This window comes from Daldinia decipiens, assembly GCF_022478715.1.
Source record: "Daldinia decipiens strain CBS 113046 unplaced genomic scaffold F4813scaffold_37, whole genome shotgun sequence".
Classification (NCBI taxonomy): Eukaryota; Fungi; Ascomycota; class Sordariomycetes; order Xylariales; family Hypoxylaceae; genus Daldinia; species Daldinia decipiens.
Genome location: NW_026054580.1, coordinates 379,253 through 402,265, shown reverse-complemented (window position 1 = coordinate 402,265; position 23,013 = coordinate 379,253). Strand labels below are relative to the sequence as shown.

At 39.4% G+C, this 23,013-nt stretch overlaps 7 protein-coding genes and 1 non-coding gene across 8 annotated transcripts; 2 read left to right on the top strand and 6 right to left on the bottom strand.

The window, feature by feature from the left end:
• Positions 1-3,496: 3,496 nt before the first annotated feature.
• F4813DRAFT_371126 (amino acid transporter) lies at positions 3,497-6,385 on the bottom strand. The gene is made up of 8 exons (XM_049244588.1): positions 5,558-6,385; positions 5,233-5,472; positions 5,088-5,183; positions 4,958-5,033; positions 4,620-4,900; positions 4,384-4,558; positions 4,185-4,321; positions 3,497-4,113 (listed from the first exon to the last, which is right to left on the bottom strand). Exons 1-8 carry the CDS (start codon positions 5,823-5,825, stop codon positions 3,599-3,601), a joined length of 1,788 nt encoding a protein of 595 aa, XP_049096464.1. The 5' UTR covers positions 5,826-6,385; the 3' UTR covers positions 3,497-3,598.
• Positions 6,386-6,545: 160 nt separating this feature from the next.
• F4813DRAFT_371122 (Clavaminate synthase-like protein) lies at positions 6,546-8,539 on the bottom strand. The gene is made up of 4 exons (XM_049244587.1): positions 7,935-8,539; positions 7,397-7,883; positions 7,016-7,321; positions 6,546-6,953 (listed from the first exon to the last, which is right to left on the bottom strand). The coding sequence occupies exons 1-4, from the start codon at positions 8,206-8,208 to the stop codon at positions 6,782-6,784; spliced, it is 1,239 nt and encodes a 412-aa protein (XP_049096463.1). The 5' UTR covers positions 8,209-8,539; the 3' UTR covers positions 6,546-6,781.
• Positions 8,540-11,683: 3,144 nt separating this feature from the next.
• F4813DRAFT_210290 (uncharacterized protein) lies at positions 11,684-13,367 on the top strand. Its single transcript, XM_049239657.1, has one exon. The coding sequence runs from the start codon at positions 12,322-12,324 to the stop codon at positions 13,342-13,344; it is 1,023 nt and encodes a 340-aa protein (XP_049096462.1). The 5' UTR covers positions 11,684-12,321; the 3' UTR covers positions 13,345-13,367.
• Positions 13,368-13,382: 15 nt separating this feature from the next.
• On the bottom strand, positions 13,383-14,995 carry F4813DRAFT_392750 (FMN-dependent alpha-hydroxy acid dehydrogenase; the record flags this gene model as incomplete). The annotated part of the gene is made up of 7 exons (XM_049247317.1): positions 13,383-13,738; positions 13,857-13,965; positions 14,050-14,074; positions 14,134-14,351; positions 14,428-14,557; positions 14,617-14,853; positions 14,916-14,995. The coding sequence occupies 7 exons, from the start codon at positions 14,993-14,995 to the stop codon at positions 13,383-13,385; spliced, it is 1,155 nt and encodes a 384-aa protein (XP_049096461.1).
• A 1,547-nt stretch (positions 14,996-16,542) lies between these two features.
• F4813DRAFT_371115 (uncharacterized protein) lies at positions 16,543-18,888 on the bottom strand. Its single transcript, XM_049244586.1, has 3 exons — positions 18,239-18,888; positions 17,240-18,136; positions 16,543-17,010 (listed from the first exon to the last, which is right to left on the bottom strand). Exons 1-3 carry the CDS (start codon positions 18,624-18,626, stop codon positions 16,622-16,624), a joined length of 1,674 nt encoding a protein of 557 aa, XP_049096460.1. The 5' UTR covers positions 18,627-18,888; the 3' UTR covers positions 16,543-16,621.
• Positions 18,889-19,406: 518 nt separating this feature from the next.
• On the top strand, positions 19,407-19,497 carry F4813DRAFT_t122. The gene has a single exon. It is a non-coding gene; the product is annotated as a tRNA-Pro (tRNA).
• A 29-nt stretch (positions 19,498-19,526) lies between these two features.
• F4813DRAFT_371110 (NAD(P)-binding protein) lies at positions 19,527-20,858 on the bottom strand. Its single transcript, XM_049244585.1, has 3 exons — positions 20,092-20,858; positions 19,841-19,992; positions 19,527-19,779 (listed from the first exon to the last, which is right to left on the bottom strand). Exons 1-3 carry the CDS (start codon positions 20,756-20,758, stop codon positions 19,726-19,728), a joined length of 873 nt encoding a protein of 290 aa, XP_049096459.1. The 5' UTR covers positions 20,759-20,858; the 3' UTR covers positions 19,527-19,725.
• Positions 20,859-21,066: 208 nt separating this feature from the next.
• On the bottom strand, positions 21,067-22,530 carry F4813DRAFT_398994 (ankyrin; the record flags this gene model as incomplete). The annotated part of the gene is made up of 1 exon (XM_049248114.1): positions 21,067-22,530. The coding sequence occupies one exon, from the start codon at positions 22,528-22,530 to the stop codon at positions 21,118-21,120; it is 1,413 nt and encodes a 470-aa protein (XP_049096458.1). The 3' UTR covers positions 21,067-21,117.
• Positions 22,531-23,013: the final 483 nt, after the last annotated feature.

Below are 23,013 nucleotides of genomic sequence, written 5' to 3'. Positions count from 1 at the left end.
TAATTAATTTTTTAAAATAATATAATGGAATGAATAATATATATTATAATTATAATAAATTATTATTTTTCTTTAAAATTAAATTTAAAAATATGTTAATATAATAATAATTTATTAAATATAATTTATAATATCTTTATATTAAATTTATTTTTATTTTTTTTTAACCTTTATATTATAAAAAATAATAACTATTTAATTTTAATAATATTATATTTTATTTTATTTTATATTAAAGTATTATTCCATAACTATATATATATTTATAAAATACCAATATTTGGATATATTATAAAAGAAGTAAATTGTTATTTTTTTGGTAAAAATAGTAGAAAATATAGTATAAAATTATATTTATTAAATTCTTATTATATAATATATATTTAAAAAAAATCGAAACTTATTTTTAAAAATGTTATATATTTCTTTTATATAATTATTTTTATTATTTCAAATCTTTTTAAAATAATTTATAATTATTAAAAGATATATTTTATTAAAAATTTATATTAAAAGAATATTATAATAGGTTTAAATCTATTGGTTATTAATAGGTATAAAGGTTTAAACGGGGGGGTTAAATATTTATAAAAATAGTAGAATTATTTAAAAGGAGAAATTATAACTTCCGATAAGTTAGTTTCTTTTATTTAGTTTAACGTTTGGTAAAACCGTTAATATTATATATGAATTACCTAGTGGCGATTTAAGAAATTTAAATATATTTCTTATAATTGGGAAAAAGGATTATATTTAATTAGTTTTATATTTGAAATTATACCTTAAATTATATTTTTATTATTTTATAAAAGGTATAAATAGTTTTTATTAAGCCGATAAAAGAAGGGGAAAAGGGTTAAATAATATTTAAATATTGTTTTAATTATTTAATTAAAATTATATTAATTATTATAAATAATTTAGTATATTCTATGGTAACAAATTAGGATTAAGTATATAAAGAAAGAGGGAGGAGAGGTATATTAGGAGCGGTAATTGATAAGGGGGTTAAGAAATAAATCTTAATTATTAAGTTAATAGTAAAACGTTGGGGATTAATGATGGTTAATTAAAGGTAAGGAGTAATATTTATTTTAATTATAGAATAAATAATATGTATTATAAGTTAAAAAGGGGTAGGGCTTAAGGCGTAATATTTTATATTAAGGCTTATTTTATAAATATAACTGTATACATTAACATTTATAAGTTAAAAATTATTTAATATTGTTATATTAATGTTTATAATTATATAAACGTGCGTATAACAAGGTATACCAATCCTTTTTCAATTTTATAAATTAAAATTTTCTATGTTAATATATTAAATTATTTTATTTTTATTATCTTTAATTTAATAGCATTTTATATAAGTGAATTATATAATAATATAAAATTAATAAATATCTTTATATAATTAATATTATATTTTTTTATATAAATATTTCTTTATATTAATACATTTTATAATATTAATTATAATTATTTTAATAATACCTTAAAATTATTTACCGTAAATTTTTTAAATTGTTCTTAATATTTAACTATTATTTTTTTAATTAAATATATATATAATACTTTATTATTAATAATTTTAAAGTTTATTAATATAAAAAATATTTATATTATTTTTTATTTAAGTGTAGTTATTTAGGGATTGATTTTTTCTTATTATATTATTATATAATTAAATATTATATTAAATATAAATATTTAATTAAGGAAATAACTTAAGAATTTATATAATTTATTTATATTTTCCTATTTAATAAAATTGTATATGGCATAAATTTACGTTTATATTAAACTTTTTATTTGTATTTTTTAGGATATAATAAGAAGAATTAATGACATAAATAATGATAACTTTATGGATAAAGGATTTAAATTATAATAATTTACCAAAGATATAAACGGATTATATAAGAAAATAAAATTATAATCTATTATAAATTATAGAAGTAATATAAAAAAAAATATTAATATTGTTTATATTATTATAATAAAGATTTTTAAATTAAAATAATAATAACTTTTTTAACCTTATTAATTTATATTATTATTATTTAACAATATTAATCAATATTAATAAATACATACGTAAATAAAAATAATAATAATAATAATAAAATAATAATAAATAAATTAATAATATTAAAATTAATATATTGAGATATTTAAGGAGGGAAGAATCTATTTAAGATTAATTAAGTATAGCGTATTTTTATATTTTAATAATAATAAATACTTAATCCTTTTATTTAATAAAGTTGGGTATTTTATTTTTTTTTTCTTTATCGGTAATAAAGGCATCTTATCATTAATAAAGTGCCTTTATATCAGTATTACATAACCATCATAATTAATTTTTTAATAATAATTATTTTAATAAATATTTCTTAATTATAAATTTTTAATTTTTAAATAACTTATATTTATAATTTCATCAATTTAATATTAATTTAATATTACTTATTAAAAAATAATTTTAAACCTTATTTAAATATAACTTTTTAAAACCTTTTTTAACAATAAATATATTATTTAATATACGTTTAAAATATATATATTCCTTTATTTTATTACTTTTTAAAAATATATAATAATTTTTAAAAAATAAAATAATTTTACGTTTTCGTCAATATAAATAAATACAATAAATTTAAAAAATTTATTTTAATAATATATAATTATTTTAAATAATAACTTTTTATTTTTTACCTTAACATAAAATTATAATAATAATAAAAATAAATTTTATTTTTAATAAATAAATTAAAATTTTTTATATATAATTTTTACAATTTTTTAAAAATAAAATTTACTTAAAACTAAATATTTTTATAATATTAATTAAAACAACCATTATTTAATATAACTTAAATAATTCTATATATAATACATAATTTATACCTTAAAATAAATTGTTTCTTAATGAATACGATATTTTAAAATTATTAAGAATTTAAATTAATTTTAATATAAATTAGGTGGGTTATGGGTTTTGGTTCTTATCTTACGTGAAAAGTGGATGGGTTGGCCTTTTATTAAAATTTACCTGGCCTTTTAACATTACTGAGTTATTAAGAACCGCTGTTGTCTTAGTACTAATATAGCAATTTTACACCACATAGACTGGGCGGTGGTGCTAAAGTGGAAAGCTTTGAAGTGTAACGGTCAGGGATTATGATCCCTCAGTCTTGCGGCTGCTTTACGCATACAGTCCCATAATATTCCCCATAATATAAGAATATGACACTACCTATGTATATCCCGTACTTAAGGGGGGTATGCTATACATAGTAAATCCTTCCACCTATTGGAGAGTTCCCGTTTAGAGGCTTATGAATTTAGTCTACATACATGTATATATGAAAGCTCAAGCTAGGACCCCGGGCAAGAGACCAATGCACAACTACCACCTTATAGCAATGTACAAATGCGTTACTGATAGGGATCACTTTACTTAAGCCGGGCATGTGTGTTTATGAGGAATAACCAGCGCTTTTTATATTGTGAAGTTCGTATTATACCATAATCTCAATCTCCAGATAGAGGCTAACTGTTCAACAAAGTCGTCGCAAGTATAATCAACAGTTTATCCAATCTTGGGCGCCTCAGTAATGCCGTCATCCCCTTGTGAAGACGTTGACGAAGCAACTACATGTCTCCGTCTCAAATGTCCGGCTTCATCGTGGTCCTGGTCCCATTTTTCCACCTCGTTTAGAGGTACTTTAACTAATCGATGAGTCGTGGCGCCTTGGTCCTCGACGCTTATTATTTCTGTTCGTATCTTATACCCTCCCCATCTTGGTAGCGCATAGATCCAGACGACATAGTATATGGCGCAGGCAATAACAATACCAATACCAACGACACAATACGTCGCATACCAAAACGAAACCTCGCCAGCGTAGGGGCCACCTTTCGGAGGGATCCACGGAGTTGCGATGATGTAGACCTGGAGCAAGATATAGAAAATCAAAACTACGTCCCAGGTCCTGAACTCGGGCGCTTGTCTCCCTAAACGCTTGTGTCTATAACGAACTAGGTATACACCCACTGCAAGAGCAAGGTGGAATATTCCATCCGGGTAAGTTCCCAGACTCACAACTTTTCTGCTGTTAGCACTGTGCAAATCGGAAAAGGGGCTACGAGAATTAAAAACATCCGATAAGACTTACTAAACTGGAAAGCGTCGCCAGCAGGGGGAGCAACAATCATGATACATGTCATAACCCATTTTAGGAAGTATGGGCCGAAGGGAGTGCCGAAAGGCTTAGTAGACACCCAGAAGTTGGTAAATGGGAGCACGCCTTGCCTATAACGGAGCCTCGTCGTTAGTATCTGCGAGCAAGGCATTTAAGAGAGCATAAGGCTTACCGGCCAATTTCACGGATCACTCGGGACTGACCGACCAATACAGCAAGTAGATTACCGAAGGCACTTAGCAAAACCAAAAAGCTTAGAGCCTGGTTCGCGCGGCCTCTGCCAAAGACCGACACGAAGAACACGGCTGCGGCAATTTCTTTAGACTTGGCGAATTCGTCCTTCGACACTATAGGTATTGTTAATTAGCATCTGCTTGATATACGCGGGTGCTTAGTTTTTTTTCATACCGGCAGAGAAGTATGCAATGTTGCAGAGCATATACAGCAAGCCAACAACAAAGATCGAGATGGCACCGTTCCTTTTCAACGTCGGAATGGGATTCTTGATTTCGTTGACCACGTTGAAGGCATTCGCAAAGCCCGCGTACGAAAAGACAATGTTGACTAAAGCGACGGCGAGATCGTTTCCGTTGGTTGTTGTGCCCTCGAACGCATTTCGGAAGTTGGCTCCGGGGTCGGGAATATGAGGGACGTTTCGGCCCAAGACCACGAGGCCGGTTATACTAATGCTATCGAGAAGATCGTGTTAATCGACGGACATCCTTTCTGTAAAAACTGATACGTACAAGATGAGAGTAATGATTTTGACAACTCCGAGCACATTCATTAGCCATAGAGAGTATTTGTTATGTAGAATCACGCCTGTGCATACTTGTTAGACCTAGGTAACAACTTGTTCAGACAAAGATAACCTACATAAGCTTGCTACAGTGTAAGCAGCAATCGCAACACCTTTTAGTTGCCAGTCTGTCGGCGTAGAGCCTGCAATCTGATATAGATATCGGGCCAAGACTAATCAGTGTTAATAGCTGCCGATTCTTGAGATGTCATGGATACGCACCGATAGCGTTACTGCTACTGAAGCTTAGGATTACGGAGTAGACTGCAAAGGTGACGGGGAAGAAATGCTTCGGCCTTGGGTATTCTTGCTCCAGGTAGACAACCTCAGAACCCGACCTATTTGGAAAGTAACTCGCGAGCTCAAGGTAGACACTGAAGCCCGCGATAGCTAATAATATGCCAATTGTCCAGTAGATAAGAGCAAGTCCGACAGAACCAGTACTGTTAAGAATAGTTCCAGCTACGAGGGAATTGAATGTCAGTTCTGCTTCCTCCCATTTTAAGGATCTGGATAGTGGTAGTGGTTAGTGGTGGTAGTATCTTACGCGTCGAGAAAATACCGGTACCAATCATTTGATTGACATTGAGAAAGATGACGGTTATCCAACCAACGTGGTACCCCAGCGGTGACTTGGATTCGACAGGAGCGCCGGCAGCCTCCTGATAAGATGGCTTCGAACCATTTTCTGCCTTCTCTAGAGTATACGCGAGATTGCCGTCGTGGATCACCGAGATGTCGGAACTTGATGGATGGGTATCAACCGCCGGCACCTCAGTCGTGTCCGACCGCGCCCAGAACTTCGGGAGCCCCATTACCTCAAAAGCCTATCCGCTTGGTCCCAACGATGAATAAAGGGGAGCGTTCGGGCAATCCAGAGTATTGTTGTTGTGAAGCGTGAGAAACAGGATCACGACGAGATGTACTTACCGCGACAGCAGGTCGTGAGCTTTTAATGAGAATGCGCCGAGGCGACCCTTTTCCATACGAGATCGCCAGGCTCGATGATACAATCGGTCCTTAGAGCACACTACACGAACGTCTAAGACATATTTGGGGGTATCAGCCCGACGAGCCGGACCGTGTAACGCGATCCGAATGGTAGATAAAGCTATATTCAGACGGGTCCTCCCAGAGTTCCTGGAGACCGTCTGGATCAAACTGTGCGGCGACCTTCCTAGGTGAGAGGGGCCGAGAATCACGCAATACTAGTTGGTCATGACAACCATGCTGGATTGGGGGCACGATGTTACAGAACAATCCCAGATCGATTAGATGTGTTGGAAGGCCAATAAAACATTGCGTAATCCCAAGCATATAATGATATACTATATCCTTTTTGACGGGCGCTAGATGATTATAGTCTCGAGAAAACGTGGGTGCGTATAGTTTTGCCGCGAGTCTTGCCCGCCGCATTGATATCAAAGCGTTCCAATATCACCAAGCTATTTCAATGACCCCGAAACGGACTTTTAATGGGGTGTGCCATTACAAGCCACACGATATGTACGCCAAGTGATACGAGATATGCTATTATGACCTTTTCGGATAGTAGTTTCGTTGGCCATGGTGCTACAGGATTGTGTTTACGACAGGACTCAAGTATCATTTTGCATAACTACCTACCTGGTAGTCTTACATTTAATACTCGGAGATTGAAGAAAAGCCGAAGGAATCTGCTCCTTTGCTATATCATTGGCTATGCCTGGGAATGTGTACTCTTGCTGGCTTATATATGATATTGATTTGGAATTCGGTCTCGCCAAGATCATCAACCCACTCGACCACTCTTGTTACCTGCAGTTCGAATGTACGGCTCAAGCGGTAGAACCTCAGACTCCGGCGCTCTGTCATCATATAGCAAAGCCCACCTCTCCTTCAACACATCCGGCGTCTCCCATGCATTCTCCGGGTCGCGTAACCAGAACCGTAACAGATGTCGCCTTTGAGTATGTTCAGTTAACTGTGCTAAAGTTATCTGCAATGTGAATTAGGATCGACTTACTGCTTATCGCCTTCATTCCTAAACCCGTCCCGGGCGTGAAACACAGCCAAGTTGTTGACATATTGAATATCTCCCTTTTGGAAATACGTGTCGACGCAGAATTTCTCTCCAAGGAAGTGTAGTGTGTCCAATGCTTCCGCTTGAGCTTCGGTGATTGGCGGGATGGCCGGACTGCGAGGCAAGGCACCGAATCCGACGAACGAACGTCGAGCATACTGGAGAATCACGCGTTCCGGCGCTGATTCAGTAGCCGGCTGATAATGCATAATAGGTCTTGACGTAAACGGCTGCTCGTAATTACCAAAGCTTGAAGTACTATGCGTTAGCTAACTACCTAGGCACCTTTGAATACAACTATTAGTATTATTCCAAGAAACATACTTTTCTGGGTTCCAATTCTCGGTCAACGTGTGGACAAGATCGGGGCGGGTACGAGCGATCTCATTATACACTCGCCATGTGCTCGCGAGCTTACTTGCGCCACCTTCGGCAGCCGTTTCGAGGGCGAACAGGGAAACGATATCCCCCGAGTCAGTGTGGAAGACCTGCTTGTCAGTAGTAAAAGCCGGGCTACCGATTATCTCACTGCGCCCGGGGCCACTCAAATCCTTGATATGAGACAACGTAACAACCGCAGGCTTGCCGTCGAACTTGCTGTCCTGGCGGCCTCGTTTAGGAGCAATATGCGCCGATAAACCCGCATAGATAATTATGTTCTCTTCGCGACTGTACTTGTCAACGGGAACACCGCGAATTACGAAAAAGCCATGTCCGTTATGGAGCTCATCGGATAACTTCCGTAGCTCAGAATGTAGGGTTGGCAATGGGAAGGTCTCCTGGCTCACATAACCGAGGGGTAAATTGAGAGCTGTTGAATACTATCAGCATGGATCTTGTAATAGCCTATGCCGTCACCTACACTTGAAGTGCTTCACAGCGAGATCTATTTCATCGAGATGGTTTTGTTCAAGGACATATGTCCAATCGTATTCTTTTGCAAGAGAGTCGCCCTCCCAGACCAACTTTCCGGTTAGCTGCCGGGGCAGTCCCTTGGGAAGTTCCTTTGGCAAGATACCAGACTTAACGCGGCTGTCTCTTCGCGCTTCATATTTCTTGAAATCGGGCGCATACGAAATATCGGGCTGCCCAGGGGGCTTCACCGCCGCAGGGGTAACGTACGTGACAGTCGCCATAATAGTTGGAATTGCCTCTCAACTGTTAGCGGAGTTGGACTCGGCTGCGACTTGCCTCTTTATGTTCGGTCAACAAGACTTGGGATGGGCTCATGGACACCGATTGCGCCATTTGGAGAAAATATCAACCATCGCATATGTCCGGGTTAGCTACCAACCAATAAAGCTCTTTGACCCTATATTTTCTCCATTCATGCCGGACATATGCAAGGTACTTACCTATCTACAAAGAGTATTATATAGTGCTTCCCTACTATACTTAGAGGGGCTGTCATGCGCTTCCATCTTTCAATACGTTGTATACACTTGAATTCAAATTTATAAGTCAAAGCACCCTTACGGGGGCCACCCTAATGGGGGCTACCTTAAATTTTTAGACCTTTAAAATAAATACCTTAACTTTAATTTAACGTTATTTAATTAAATTAAATTTAATTAATTTATAATTTATTATATTTTAACGACAATACAATCTTCTGCTATCGACTTAACTAATAAAACTTTATTTTTTAAATTGGTATTGAAATTGTTAATTATAACTATATCACTTAATTTCTGGGCTTTTAATTATTTTTTTTTATAATAACCTTAATATTTATAAACATTAAATTTAGATTAAATAATATCTTACGCTATTTTTACGATTTTATATTTATTAATACCTTTTTTAAATATTCGGCGCGGGTTTTTATTATAACTAATTTTATAGTAGCCTTATTAAAAACCTTACTAATTTTATTAAATAAAAACTTTATTACAGATTTAATAAATATTATATCGATTTTAAATAGTTTTTTGGTTAAAATATTAATATTTTATAAATTTAAGGGCGTTATTAAAAGGATTAAGGTTATATTTTTAATAAAATTAGGTTTTTTTAGGTTAGAAATAAGGCTTAGAAAGGCTAGGGTAATATTGGGAGTTTTCTGAAATATAAATTGGTAATTTAATAGTTTATTTTAATTTTTAGAATAAATTCTTATAACCTTCTAATTAGTTAATATATTATATCTAGTTAAACATTCTTTTTATATTATTTAATAAGTTATAATAAATTCCTTTTTACTAGGATTAAAGATATAATATAATTGGTATATCTTAATAAATTTATAATAATAACTTTATTTTATTAATAAGAATATATTTACGTTAGTAATTTATAAAACGTACGATAAATATGTTGGGATAAAAATAACGTAGATTTTATTTATAAAATATTTTTAAAAGAATTTTATTATAATATAGTTATCGTAACTGTTAAAGATTAATAATTACTATTATTAATAATTTAATGGCTTTATTTTTTTTAAAAAGATTTTACGAAACTATTTAAATACAATATCATTATTAGTTTAGCTATTAAGAAATGTAGTAAATTTTTAGCCTTTAAATTTAACGTCTTTATCGTTAGGAAATTATTATTATTGTATATATTTACTTATATATATAATAAAAGGATTTAAAAATTAGCCGTTATTACTAACGTATTTAATAATTAATATTTAGGTTTTATTGTTATAGTTTTTAACCATAATACGTTTTTTATAAGCTTTACTAATAACTATTCTATTATTCCTAACCTTTTTTATAATTTTTATTTTGTTAATATTATACGTATGCTTAGTTAAGATATTTTTAATTTTAAAGATTTTAAGTTAGTTAAAAAAGATATTAATATTATTAGCTATAATCTTATTAATTTGTTTATAATTAATTAAATAAGCCTTAGTTAATTTAATATTAGGATAACGAAATAAAAATTGTATATATTAATATTTACCAAAGGTATTAGGCCGGTAATTATAGGCTAATAATCTTTTTGTAATATTTTTAAATTAATATAAAGAAAGCGTATGGCTAATATGGCTTAATATAACAGCTTAATTAGCTAATTTCTTTTTTTAATATTTTAATAGTTTTTAATATTTTTTTAAATAGTTATTTTATATTTTACAATCCAATATTTAGTCCGTAAAATAATATTATAATATAAGGTGTTTTTTAAACGTTTGTTATAAAGATACGCTATTAAAAACGTTATTTATCGCTATAATACAACGCAATTAAGTTAAGAAAATAGGCATTTTAGAATTGTAAAAAAATAAGGATTTAAATAATAAGTTTTATTTTTTAATTAATTAAAAATTAATAAAATTATATAATAATTTATATGTAAACCTTATTGCAAACGCATTGCGTTTTTAAGGTGGCTCCTACTAGGGTGGCCCTTGTAAGGGTGCTTTGACTTATGAACTAATTATAGTTATGAAATTCGAGATTGGCTATTAGCTTCTATTGCGAAATTGAGGTGAATGATTAGAAGCTCTGGACCGGGTTGGTGACGCCCCGATCAAGTAAAGCGCTGTCGCTGTCATCGTGCATCGCCCATTGATTTTCAGCTATATTATGAAAATAGTATTATTACTAAACTTTGTATAAGCCAATACGCTAGAAAGGATATTGACAGCCGTCACTATATCTTGTTGAGCACCTACCGCAACCCGTATATCTCAAACGCCAGGCTCATGTTAGTAATTCCACTCGAATAAAAGCAGCGGTCGACGCTATTATTCAATGCGACATCAACTCCAAAACCACCGAGTTTGACAGGGCTTTGAGAACAACCCCTTATTCCAAGTCCTGCTTAGCAAGTCCATATTATCTCGGTACACACAGAGTGTATATATCGGCATCGATATCGACACTCATGGCCTCGCCCAAAACTGTCTATATTCACTGTCGACTTCGCGTGCCGTGCAGGCGCCGGCCCTAACCATCTCCGTCGCGATATCACTGACTCTACGATGGAGGACCCAGTCGTTCATAACCCTCTGGTGGATGGCGTTTTTGGTGACGTATGGAACGCTGGTCCATTCCATCAGTTGGAAATGCATAGCATCGAAATCTGCGATGTTCTTGTGGTGGAAATCTAGTTTCTTAGCATCTAGGTAGCGTTGGGTCATGATCATAACCCAGTCCGAAGATGCCTTGCAGCCGGCACAGAAGTCAGGGGCGAAGGGCAACTTGCCTGGAGGACAGCAGCTGCCATGGTGAATGACTAACCTCTGGCAGGTGTGGTACTTTTTGTAGTCTGCGCAGGAGTCAAAGATGGCCATCCAGACTTCATGCCCGCATTTTGCTCGATACTTTTCCCATTCGTTGCACATCTTGATGGTGGTAATGGCTGGTTATCGTAACTATTGCTGGCTTGATGGATTTACTCCAACTCTTATAAGGGGTATTGTTATTACTGCAGGAGTTGAGTGGATTGATTGATGCATCCTGTCGTTTTGCATGCAGGAAGAAGTGCAGGAACAGTCGTTATATATTAAAGGAAATGTAGCTGTGGCTATTTTGCTACTTGGTTAGCTGTAGTTGATACAGTTAGTAACTGGTGATTCTTTTTAATATGCAAGTAAGGAATATTACTAAGTTGGTATGGAATCACACTGTGAAGTGTAGATTGATTCCAAAGGAGTGAGTTAGCACTGAGCTGTTTCTATCGTCCCAGTATGGAGAAAAGACGTATAATTCATCTATCCGTCCGAACTGTATCGAAATGACTGGTGGATGACTTTCAAACATTCTATTGCTACCTCCTATAGATTTTCTACCAGGATATTTCAACTCAGCCCTACGTTCCTGCCTGAAGTTAATATTGAAGAGCGCAAGAAGACTTTTATTAGCACAGAGAATGAATTTTAGTAATATAAAATGCAGAACTAGACAGGAAATAACTGGATATTATAGAAGTTCCTGGATGTGGAGACTAACAGTTACATAGTAGTTCCCAAAGGAATATACATTACCAACCTTACATCCGCACCACCTATATAAAAACGTGTTAGAATGATATACGATATTATTTAGTATTTTCTAAGGGGCGCCATAAAAGGAAGAGTGCGGGTTTTAGGAGTTCGTGCTATGATGTAAACGCCTGGTAATGATGATACAGGGATAGGGGACGATCTCTATAGCGGCCTGGGACCTTGCGCAACGAACAATATAAGATCCGTGCCATTGATATCATATAATTGAAGAATGTGAATAAAAGCAAGGTCGAGTTCTTGGACTAACTTGTCGGCATTTCTCTGCATTCAATATTATTCCACAATGCCGCCTCATTTGCGCAGCGCGTCAGCACGCGCGAACTCAGGAAACCAAAGTGGCGAATCCTCCAGTAAAGTCACAGCCAAGACCTCGAAGACTACCGGAACGAGGGGGCGCAAGAGAAAGTCCACCGACTCGCAGTCATCGAGTAGACCTAGGCGAGGAAAGCAGGCTAGGGCATCCGGCACCAAGGAACCAGAAGGGATTCCCGACGAGAAACGTAAACCACGCCTAACGACGCCAGACTTGGAGTTCGACTATGATCGTAGTCAGCTACGCGATCCGCGCCCCACGCCCGGACGTGTAAGACGACCGCGACGGGACTGTTTCGACATACCGGAGGGCTTCAAAGAGCGATTTTATATCCCCGAGCCAGAAAAGCTTAAGGGCAGGCTTAATGCCGCAGACAAGGCCGATCTCTTCGAACAGAAATGTTTCTTGGACCCTAGCGAAGCATTCCACGACTTACAAATATGCCATAAAAAGGGCCGCGAGGGTTCACCTACTTATGATGCTGCCGGTTTTCAGTTGGACTGGGAAATGGTAGACGCCTCGATGCATCTGCCATCATACACTAAATCGGGAGCACTAAGGAGGATGGAGAAAGCAGTGGATAAAAGGAAACGCGAGGAGCGCGAAATGTTTGATATATTCTTTGTTGATGGCAAGGCGCCCGAGGTCCACCCAACTAATGTCATAGGATATTTACAAGACCAAGTCTCGAAGGATCTTGGCGTACCCTGGCACCAGATTGGCCCAGAGTATCTTCTAGAATGGGAGAAAAGGGGGTTTTCGAAGAAAAAAGCCGAAGAATGGTGGCGAGAACCAAACGAGACCGAGAGGCGTAGGATGTCGAAGATGGGGACTGGTAGTATATTTAGGAAAATCCTCCAACGAAATCTTGTCATAAATGGGTTAACCGGGTCGTCTTGTATGGAAGTATGCGCAAAATTCAAGCGGTCATTCATTAGTTATCTATTCTATTTTATACGATCCGTATCAAAACCTATGGCAGAGCCCAGTTAGGCGTCCAATCGACCTATAATTATGTCAGTCCCCATCGTTCACTTCAATAGTAGAATATGAAAAGAGAAACCTACGATGCTGGGATCGATCTTCTTCAGATCCGTAACCCCCGCGTTCGCTGCATCAATAGCAATCTCGTGCTTGAGAAGATCAATAGCGCGCTTGACCCCGTCTGTGCCGTAGACGTTGGCATACATGAACGGGCGGCCGAGCCCGACGGCGCGAACACCAAGAGCCAGCAGCTTGACTACATCGGCACCGTAGCGCACGCCGCCGTCAGCGTATACTTCTAATTGAGAGAACACCTCAGGGGCTTTATCGCGGATCTCGATAGCTACTTCGAGAGTCGAGCGTGCGCCGTCGATTTGGCGACCTCCGTGGTTGGATAAGTAGACTGATGATGTGGGTTAGTGATTTCTAACAAGGGATAAAATGTATTTCTAGGTCTATATCCCCTTAACAGGGGGCTAGTTTCTAGAACGACCTAAGAAGGGAGTCCTGATGTCACGTACTAGCTGGAACCTGGTGCTCGACGGCCTTTTGCGCGTCTTCCACCGTCTGTATGCCCTTTAAGACGATCGGAAGGTCTGTCAGAGTGCGAATGTGGTCGTAAAAGTCCCACTAAGAAAATGAGTTCCCATGTTAGCTCTTCGGATCCAATACCAGCCGAACTATGCCTCCGGAACTTCGCCTTGGTGAACTTACGGTTATCAAAGTATAAGAAGAGTCGCTATATGACGTGTTAGTTTATTATATTAGGAATATGGTACTTAGAACCGATGAGCTTACGCAGAACCGACGCCGTAGCGTGCCGCACGGTGGCGATTTCCGTCCGCGGCCGAGTCTATCGTAAAAACAATGGCCTTACTTCCGGTCTTCTCAGCCCGAGCGAAGACTTCCTTTGTTGCGGTGTCGTTTGAGTCGAGGTAAACCTGCTGAAAGGTAACCTGGTTGTCTTTCTTGAACGTAGCAATCTCTTCGATAGTTAAGCTAGCTAGCTGGGCGGGCTTCATCGGATCATCAATATTAGTGTATGTGAGTTTACAAGTGATACGGGCCAAACGAAGCAAGTCAGAATCATACCATGTAGAGAATATCTCCCGCTGCGGCTCCCTCGACGAGTCCCTTTTCACCATCGATGTTTCCGTAGCCTCCCCGAGCAGCGGGGCTGATGAAGAAGGGCGCGGAGAAGTTGTGGCCGAGAATCGTGGTACTATATCTTCATCATCAGTAAAACATATCGAATAAGCTAAGGACTGCAGACTAACGTACGGGAGAGTTGACTCGATATTCGTGATATCCACCATAGTCCTCGGACGGAGCACGTATCGGTTGAAAACCTCGAGGTTATTCCGGTACGACCACTCGCCGCCAGCACCATTGCGATAATAGGTGTAGTTCTGAATTGCAAGATGCCTTCTCGCCGCCGCATCGAAATCTGGGAGTCCGACGATTTTCTCTAGAGGCGGTAGCTCTCCGGCCGGTAGATCGGCGAAGTACTCATCGAAACTTCTTCCGTGTAAGCACTTCTCCTGAGTTTGTAAACAAGGGCATTACTCGGCAAGACTTACCCCGTATCGGGCTCGTTTAGAAACGGACGTGCCGCCAAGGCTCCTCCGAGTAGGGAGAGAGAAAGAAGTGCTGAACGCATATTGAAGTGCTAAGACTAAATTAAATGAGCGGCTTGAGGCAAGGAGAACGTGAAAAGACCTCTGGATGTGAAGTTAATAGTATTTAGGTCGTCCTGGGTGACGACGATCCTTCCATTTTATATTTAACGTTCATCATAGGACCTGGTCCCCTGTCTTGATCATCTCGGAAGGAAAGAGTCAGCACCGCCACCATCACGGTGACGACTTTGTACTATGTAGGTAATCATCGCCAAGCACGACCATCTACTTTCATAAGGTGGAAGCCGGACGATGGCATGATTCGTCGTACCTTATGTACAAAGTTAACTCATGCGGCCCTTCTTACCTGCATTAGGGCGTCTACGAGCTTGGCTTCTATCAGGATTCTCTGATCGTTTCTTTCCTATTCCGAACTGGGTTTACCACTACGAAGATCCCATATAGTTAAAATACACGGCTCTATTAGTGGGTTCGGCCCGTTGACAAGCTAATAGAGGAAGGCTAATAGAGGAAGCTAACAGAAGTTTTCGGATGCAAGGTTCAGGCGAGTACCTGAACTAGGTACTGATGATATAGCCAAATCTACGCCATGTTCGAGATGATCAGTGGAGACGAGTATCAACGTGCCGGTCTAGGTTATTAGATTGGCTATTAGATTGGTTCGAAGGACCTTAGAAAATCCGACGGGTTCGACGAATCAAATCATTTATACGGGAACTTGGGATTAGATCTCAAACTCTTGATAAGATAATATCTTCTAACCTAGTAGCTAGGATTCCAAAATAGGATTCCAAAACACCTAGTTTTCATCAATACGATTCAGTGGGCCTCTGTGGGACATATCAGCTATGGACAAAGTCCTTGGACGATCGAGGAGATTTGCATACGAGTTCGAATGGCCCCAAATACGTAATAGTCGGTAAGATATGGAATATCAGTTGCTTTGTTGGTAATGGCACAAATATTAGATACCTACCTAACTAACCCTTTAAAAGTAAGTTGTCGAATGACAGACTAACCAGCTGAGATTAACGCGCCAGCAAAGATGCCAAGGAAATAGAGCTTTCATAAGCTTCGACAATTCTACAATGAGGTAATCCGTTTCTATACAGCTCATTTAAATGAAATAGGCGTAGCTAGAACTTTCCATTTCATCTCATCTTCAGAGACAGTAGTTCCTTGATAGAAAAAAAAATGAAAAAGTATGCCAATTATTTACACCTTAGTCCCCCGTCGCGGGATTCCTTAAGGGAAAATTAAGCACCCATGTCCCTGGGTGAACTTAAATGCTCCCATAAGAGGAAGCCGCCAAGCCGCCAAGCCACTATAGTCCCAAGTAGAAAAGAAGACATGGATTTTCTACAAGGTTGAGAAGCGCATGTGATGATTATATGTGTAAGAAACATTACTTAGAGGGTGAATTCTTGGAGACGTGCATGAATCGGTGATCACTGGGCTAGCAGGGTTAGCAGATCAAGAAATAGAGGTATGTATTAAGTTGCTTCCGCCAAGGTGCCAAGAACACCATCCAAGAATACCATCCAAAAGAAAGTTCACCCTTTCCAAGACTACCTACCTAAACTACCTACCTAAACTACCTACCTAAACTACCTAAAGTCCCATCGAATCCCTCATCTTTTAAACAGCTACCATGTAAAACCCTCGTTATGCCACCAAACGTTCCGACCTTTCTTAACCCAAACACCGACGTGTGATCTCAACTCACGAGCCATCCCCTCCGGTCCGCAAACCAACACGGCGACTCTCTCTTCAAGCCCTTGGCGAAAAAAGTCGTCAACGACTTGCCGTAGGTCGGGCCGTTTATGAACCTGCCTGGGATTAAGATACGAATTACTATCTAACTCGACTGCTTCTCGTAAAGCGGGTTCGCGCGGAACGTCCTCAGTCAAGAATAGCTGTATGTTGTCATCGAGAGTATCTGCCGCGCTGTCTCGAGGCCACGATGCATCAGCGGCTCCGCGTACTGACCAGACAACCTGTACCCGGGCTAATGGATTTTCATTTATAATATATCCTATAAGTTGTTAGTCTCCTACACAAGGATATTGATTAATCCTTTATTCGAGCATCTAGGCTCGGTAACCCCGTGTTTAGACACTGGGTCAGGTATTATTCTAGAATCAGGTTTGATGTAGAAATCAAAGCTATAAAAGTGCCTAGGTAGGTACTAATGACTTACTGCATTTAGGTCGGTGTTAGTATGAACGTTTTATTAATCAAACTAAGTGAAAGCTGGGCATACCTGGAGATAGGTAGGATGAATGTGGAACCAATGCCACCAGCAACTAAAAGGATCCGATCAAACTCCGGGCCGGCCAGGTTTGGAAACCATGTCGCGTACCCATAAGGGCCTTCCATGCATAGCGATACTTTAGTGTCGGTTAACTCAACTTCTGCAAATTGGGCTAAGGCTCCAGTCATAGGCCCTCTCTGGCGTCGCGCAACTAAAGTTAGTTCTCCTGATTTTTCATCTACCGACGCGATAGTGAATGGGTTATAGGCAAACTCGAATATAAGATGCGAGCTGCGGCGGGAAGCAAAGGGAATATTCAAATACACATGCATTCCGGCGTACTTGCGGAAGCGATCGAGTTTTGAGGAAGGGAGGCTGGCTACGATCTTGATTAAGTTGGTGTCGGGAATAAGCTCTACAGTCGATGTCACGGTGACGGTATCAATCTTGCGCTTGACGAGATCGATGAAGAAGACGAGTAATGCCTCGACTAAATATTGCCGACCCCCGTGATGGGAATGGAAGAAGATGGCCGGTGGGAGAGCCATCGCTACCGCAAGGTGCGTAATGAAAAAGACACGGTAGGAATAAGTACGGATAGTTTTAAGGGCCGTAGCACTCAGCAAGCTCATGCCAATGATTGAACCAAGCCCAAGAGCTGGAACAAGTCGGACGATTCTTTCAGAGAGAATGCCTTCTTGAATATAGAAGTTTAAGTATAAGCCTGCATGGACAAGGAACAGGGAGTAGATAATCCAACCGAGGACACGATGCCACCGATTGAGTTGCTCATGAGAAGACCCGAACGCGAAGGCGATGGGGTTGATGTTCTTCAATATTAATAAATATTGCAGCGGAAGTTGAGATATGGCAACTATCCCAAAACGCTTTGTAAGGTGAAGGTAATCTGTATTAGATCAGCTGGAGTATCTCTTACGTTATGAGGTAGTAATCAGATCGACCCGACAGCTCGGGTTTGGGGTAAACTGGGACACGGCATATTACTTACCATTTCCAGTGCCATCGAAACACAAGAAGACAAGCCACATGGACCATAAAGAGCCGAAAACCATCTGGTCTCTTTGTCCCAAGTTCAGCCCTAGAATGACAACATCGTCGCCAAGCCACCATGCGATACGCCTCGCCGTGGTACTCCAATACCTGGCAGGACTCTGTCTCTCATGCTTGAGTCCCGGGGAGCTCGGAACGGATGAGTAAGCCACGGGCTGATAAGGTGACGCCCGTCTTAACAAAAATACTCCTAGCCGGTAGAGAAAGATGAGGCCTATGGGAATCAGCGCCGAGAGCTGCGCGTAAGCCGCATGACGGTCAAGCGATTGGCGCCGAGCATGCTTCTGAGCATCGTCCAGCGCGAATATTTTGTATGGCCAGCTCATTTTTTATCGGGGAGTCGCTGGGGTCGACCTCAGATTTCACCAAGATAATATTTCTTCGCCCGTCGCGGTCTGCTTTTGCTTTTGCTCAAGCGAACTCTTCCCAGAAATACAACAAATTTGAGATTCGTAAAACTACGGTACCTAAGGTAATCTTGAAAATGAAAATGCAGCCGAGTTAGTTAGACCTTCGCGATATACAGAAGATATAAATCCGGATTCTTAGGGTAGGTAGGCATTAATAATTAAGTTGAGAAATGGTTCGCCCAGTTGCGATAAGTCAGCCGTGTGTTAAATGAAAAAAAAGAGGCGCCGCGAAGGTTGGCGTGATCAGCCACACGTCGTACACCGATGTCAAGTGCAAGCCACACTTTAGATATAATTCAGTTAATAGGTACCTGATATTAATGAAAGTGGGACAGATGGGTTTGCTGACGATTTTACGGAAAATGCCTCGAGCCACGGGATATCTCTAAATGAGATATATTAAGTATCCTTGTGCATTAGATGAACGACGATCCTGCCTCTCTGTAAATTTCTAGCCGAGTACGAGTCGGAGTTTTCGAGGATCCGATCTTGCAGAGAGATTTGCCCTGTATCCTCAGTGTCATCACCGCGTTACCGATCTTAGCCTATCATTGGATCTTTAGTTTCCATCTGGAGCCACTTAGCATGCCCCAGCTCCTTCGAACCGGGTCCCAACGATTTCGAACATAGCGGCTATTTAGCGGTCCACGTTCACATCCAGCACAGTCTGTATTCTGCGATCTGTCTGATCAGCAAGGTTTGGTGGTCTAGTGGTATGATTCTCGCTTAGGGTACACCCTTTGCAATAGCATGCGAGAGGTCCCGGGTTCAATCCCCGGCCAAACCCTTTCCTTTTGCCTTTACCACGTATGTTATGTTAGAGGGTTTTTTTTATTTTTTATTTTTTATTCTTTTAGATCCAGTAATATTAGTATGAGAAACTCTCAGTCCCCGCTCAACTATATAAAAGATACCTAATATACATCTTCTAACCCAGGCGACTCCGCTAATCCCTCTTAAATCGAGAGAACTGGTGATGATGGGACTAACTGTCTTGACTTAAAGCACTATATACCTACCTATTTATAGCGCACTTATATAACAAGTTCTCTCTGATGTAGATACTATCCTACAACATAAAATCAGCAAGTTGAATCAAGAAAAGGAAACGAGTATATTCTATAGCTCACCGTCATCCCTTCCCAGCCAAACCAACTCAAGATCCAGGCAATTGTCGACATGGGGCCGTACCAAATGACGGGCTTTACAGTGCGTTTAAGAAGATCATCAACTACACTCTTCGCATATGTCGCGGGATCTATATAATTTATCCGCTCCAACACTTCAATAATAATTAGCAGTCTTTTATTTCAATAATTGGTCCAGGAGCTCAGATTTGGTAACACAGCCAAGATGTTAGAGCAAGATATACATTACCTACTTTTCCGACTTTCAATGTACTCCCGCAACGGCTGATACGGACTATCCTCTGGCAATTTTGTCGGGGGCGCGTGAGCAAAGAGTCCAGTCTCGACACTACCCGTCTTAACAGTCACGATACGAACCCCCAGAGGCGCCAATTCAGGGCGGATGGTGGCACCTAGAACGTCAAGGGCAGCTTTCGACGCGTTGTAAATGCCGAAGAAAGCTGGCTTAAGTTGGGCGTTGACGCTGCCGATATTAGCTACTAGCGCAGTTTCTCTCCCGCTGTCGTCACCGCTCTTCCTAGCGGCAGCGGCGGCACTTATGAGGAGCGGAAGAAAAGCCTGCGTCACAGCGAATACGCCTAGCACGTTGACATCGAGAACGCGGCGCGCGGCGACGATGTCGGTGTTTGCGAAGGGCATAATGTGCAAGATGCCGGCATTATTGATCAGGACGTCTAGCTTGCCGTCTGTGAGCTTGGACACGTGCGCTACGGCCTTATCGATCGAGTCTTGCGACGTGACATCTAAGACTATCGTCTCGATGCCGATATCCTGGAGGTGTGTGGGTAGATCCTCCGATGAGGCGATGACGCGGTGGCCCCGCAGATGGAACTCTGTCGCAAGGGCCGAACCGATGCCACCCGGACCGCAGCCGGTAATGAAGACGGTCTTGGGGGACATTTGGAGTATGAATTTCTTGGTAAATAAACGATGTTAGTTGATTGTGCTCGCCTCAATTACACATAGTTTAGGTAATTACTTCTTGATAACCCACAGTTTAAGTCTGTGAGCAGCAATAGCCTGAATAATGTGTGCTAGAAGACTGCGGGGTCCCCGTCAGGGGCCTAAATAAGGTCTGAGATACCTAACCTAACATGATGGCATATTCATTTCTAAGATGAATGTAAATAATGTATTAGATATCTATGTACCAAGGTATGTAGGTAACTATTAAGAAAACACCACGTCGAAAAAAAATCATCTACTTCCCTGGAAGAAAATGTAATAATATAATCACATCTATGCCCACGTATTCATACTTATACTTCGTCACCCGATTTCGCCAAATACACCTCTCGGAGAAGAAAGCTAGCATCATCATGGCACCGTAACTCTGCATGATCAAGAGGTGTGAGCCCATTTGCATCCTTCGCGTTAATGTCAAGTGGGCAATGCTCATTTTGAAGCATAAGGTTCAAAGCTCTCATGTCGACGTGATGCTGCTGGCAAGCCCAATGAAGGTATCCTTGTCCGCCCCGAAGGTAAGTCCTATCGAGCCCTACAGCCAATAATTTAGCAAGGAACTTATTGGTTTCAGGGGCTTCGGACTTGTGCTTAGATGATTTAACGAAAGCACTCTCGATCCCTTCAAATTCGCCTTGCGCGTTGAGGATGTTTGCCAAAGCTTCCGTGACAGTAAGCCCATCATCATGGACAACTGCCATGACCAATGCGCGTTCTGCCCATTCACCATATTCTCCCGCGGGTAGATATTTTTCAATGAGATGTAATGCATTGCGGAAGCACTTATGGTATATAGCACACTCAAGAGGGGTATGATTATGCCAAAGACCCGCGACATTCATAGAGACGTCGTGGCCAAGCAAGATATCTATCGTCTCTGTATTGTCTTCTGTCAAAACAGCATAGCATAAAGATGATCGATCCCCAAAAGCAGGCATAAGTTCCCATGTGTTAAATCCATTAGATAATAATATCTCAACAACACGAGGCATGCGTGCCCATGCTGCTAGATGGAGTGGTCCATAGATACCTAGGATCGGCCGACGGTAAAGCTTGTATTGGTAAACGGTGCGTCGGGCCAGAATGGTAGCAGCAGCTTCTTGGTGTGAAATAATTGCTAGAGTTAAAGGGGTACTCAATGCATAGCGGTGTGTCGGCAAGTGAGAGTTAGAGCTTAGAAATCTGCTCCAGATCCCGGTGTTTACGAGACATCCCGCATCCATAAGTTCTTGCATAATCTCTACATGTCCACGGGCCGCGGCGTAAGATAGCGGCGTGTGGTCATATGTGTCCTTGACATTCAAATTGTCGGGAAATAATCTTAATGATGTTCTAATAGCAGCTCTTGCAATTTCAACGGACCCGTGACATGCAGCCCAGTGCAGAACCGAAAATTGAGAAGGACTGATACGTAATCTTCTTGCATGCATCTGGAAGTCTTTGATGCTTTCCGAGAACCGTAGATTGTGAATGATTGGATGTCGATTTGCGGCAGTAGCAGCTTCTTGAGCAGCCTTGACATCTAACACATTACGCCGATAGAGAAGCCCCTTAAGTAGCACCGCCAGCTGGCGGCACATCTGACTTAGTCGACAGATTTTCCGTAGTCCGGAAAAGTCTCTTGCAATGAGATAAATAAGCTCATATGGAAGCCTTTGCGAAGAGACTGCATTATGAGACGGGTTTGTACCGGTATAGTGGAGTGGCATTGTGCATTTTGACAAAGATTGATTACAAGTCCTTGGAGTCGACATGGCCAGGGAAGAAATGGTTAGTTCGTTTATTGCCTAGTTAGATAAATAGTGACGGGGGGCTAGGTATTTAAAAGGGAGATATTATTTAGATTGATGAAGAATAAAGACGAGAAGAAGCCTTGATGTATTGATATCCAAGTACTGTATTTTCTATTCATTAAAATATGCTACAGCAGACAGCAGATTAGAAGGTTGTGATTATAGTGTTTGTGTACAGGTAAGATGTCTTTATGCTCTACATTAAACACCTAGATATTGTTAAATACCATACTCTTGATTGGTGTTATTATAAATAAAGTGAATGTTATGATAAATAATAAACTATTAACACTTATTTTTTCACCTTTTTAAGAGGGTGCTACGTGCTTTTTGTATAGTAGATTTACTTTTGTAGTTACCTTTAACTTTTAGGTATGTATACCTTGACACATTTGAAAA

What these genes read in the sequence shown, in the direction of transcription:
- F4813DRAFT_371110 (XM_049244585.1), bottom strand. Translation starts at nt 20,758, where the DNA reads ATGTCCCCCAAGACCGTCTTCATTACCGGCTGCGGTCCGGGTGGCATC. An exon ending in GTACATTGAAAGTCGGAAAA is followed by an intron (nt 19,993 to 20,091) that starts GTAGGTAATGTA and finishes TTATTATTGAAG; the next exon opens with TGTTGGAGCGGATAAATTAT. An exon ending in TTGGCTGGGAAGGGATGACG is followed by an intron (nt 19,780 to 19,840) that starts GTGAGCTATAGA and finishes TTTATGTTGTAG; the next exon opens with GATAGTATCTACATCAGAGA.
- F4813DRAFT_371122 (XM_049244587.1), bottom strand. Translation starts at nt 8,208, where the DNA reads ATGGCGACTGTCACGTACGTTACCCCTGCGGCGGTGAAGCCCCCTGGG. An exon ending in GAGAATTGGAACCCAGAAAA is followed by an intron (nt 7,322 to 7,396) that starts GTATGTTTCTTG and finishes TAGTACTTCAAG; the next exon opens with CTTTGGTAATTACGAGCAGC. An exon ending in AGGAATGAAGGCGATAAGCA is followed by an intron (nt 6,954 to 7,015) that starts GTAAGTCGATCC and finishes ACATACTCAAAG; the next exon opens with GCGACATCTGTTACGGTTCT.
- F4813DRAFT_371115 (XM_049244586.1), bottom strand. Translation starts at nt 18,626, where the DNA reads ATGAGCTGGCCATACAAAATATTCGCGCTGGACGATGCTCAGAAGCAT. An exon ending in TTTCGATGGCACTGGAAATG is followed by an intron (nt 18,137 to 18,238) that starts GTAAGTAATATG and finishes GATCTAATACAG; the next exon opens with ATTACCTTCACCTTACAAAG. An exon ending in ATTCATCCTACCTATCTCCA is followed by an intron (nt 17,011 to 17,239) that starts GGTATGCCCAGC and finishes AACAACTTATAG; the next exon opens with GATATATTATAAATGAAAAT.
- F4813DRAFT_210290 (XM_049239657.1), top strand. Translation starts at nt 12,322, where the DNA reads ATGCCGCCTCATTTGCGCAGCGCGTCAGCACGCGCGAACTCAGGAAAC.
- F4813DRAFT_371126 (XM_049244588.1), bottom strand. Translation starts at nt 5,825, where the DNA reads ATGGGGCTCCCGAAGTTCTGGGCGCGGTCGGACACGACTGAGGTGCCG. An exon ending in TTACACTGTAGCAAGCTTAT is followed by an intron (nt 5,034 to 5,087) that starts GTAGGTTATCTT and finishes AAGTATGCACAG; the next exon opens with GCGTGATTCTACATAACAAA. An exon ending in TGGCGACGCTTTCCAGTTTA is followed by an intron (nt 4,114 to 4,184) that starts GTAAGTCTTATC and finishes ACAGCAGAAAAG; the next exon opens with TTGTGAGTCTGGGAACTTAC.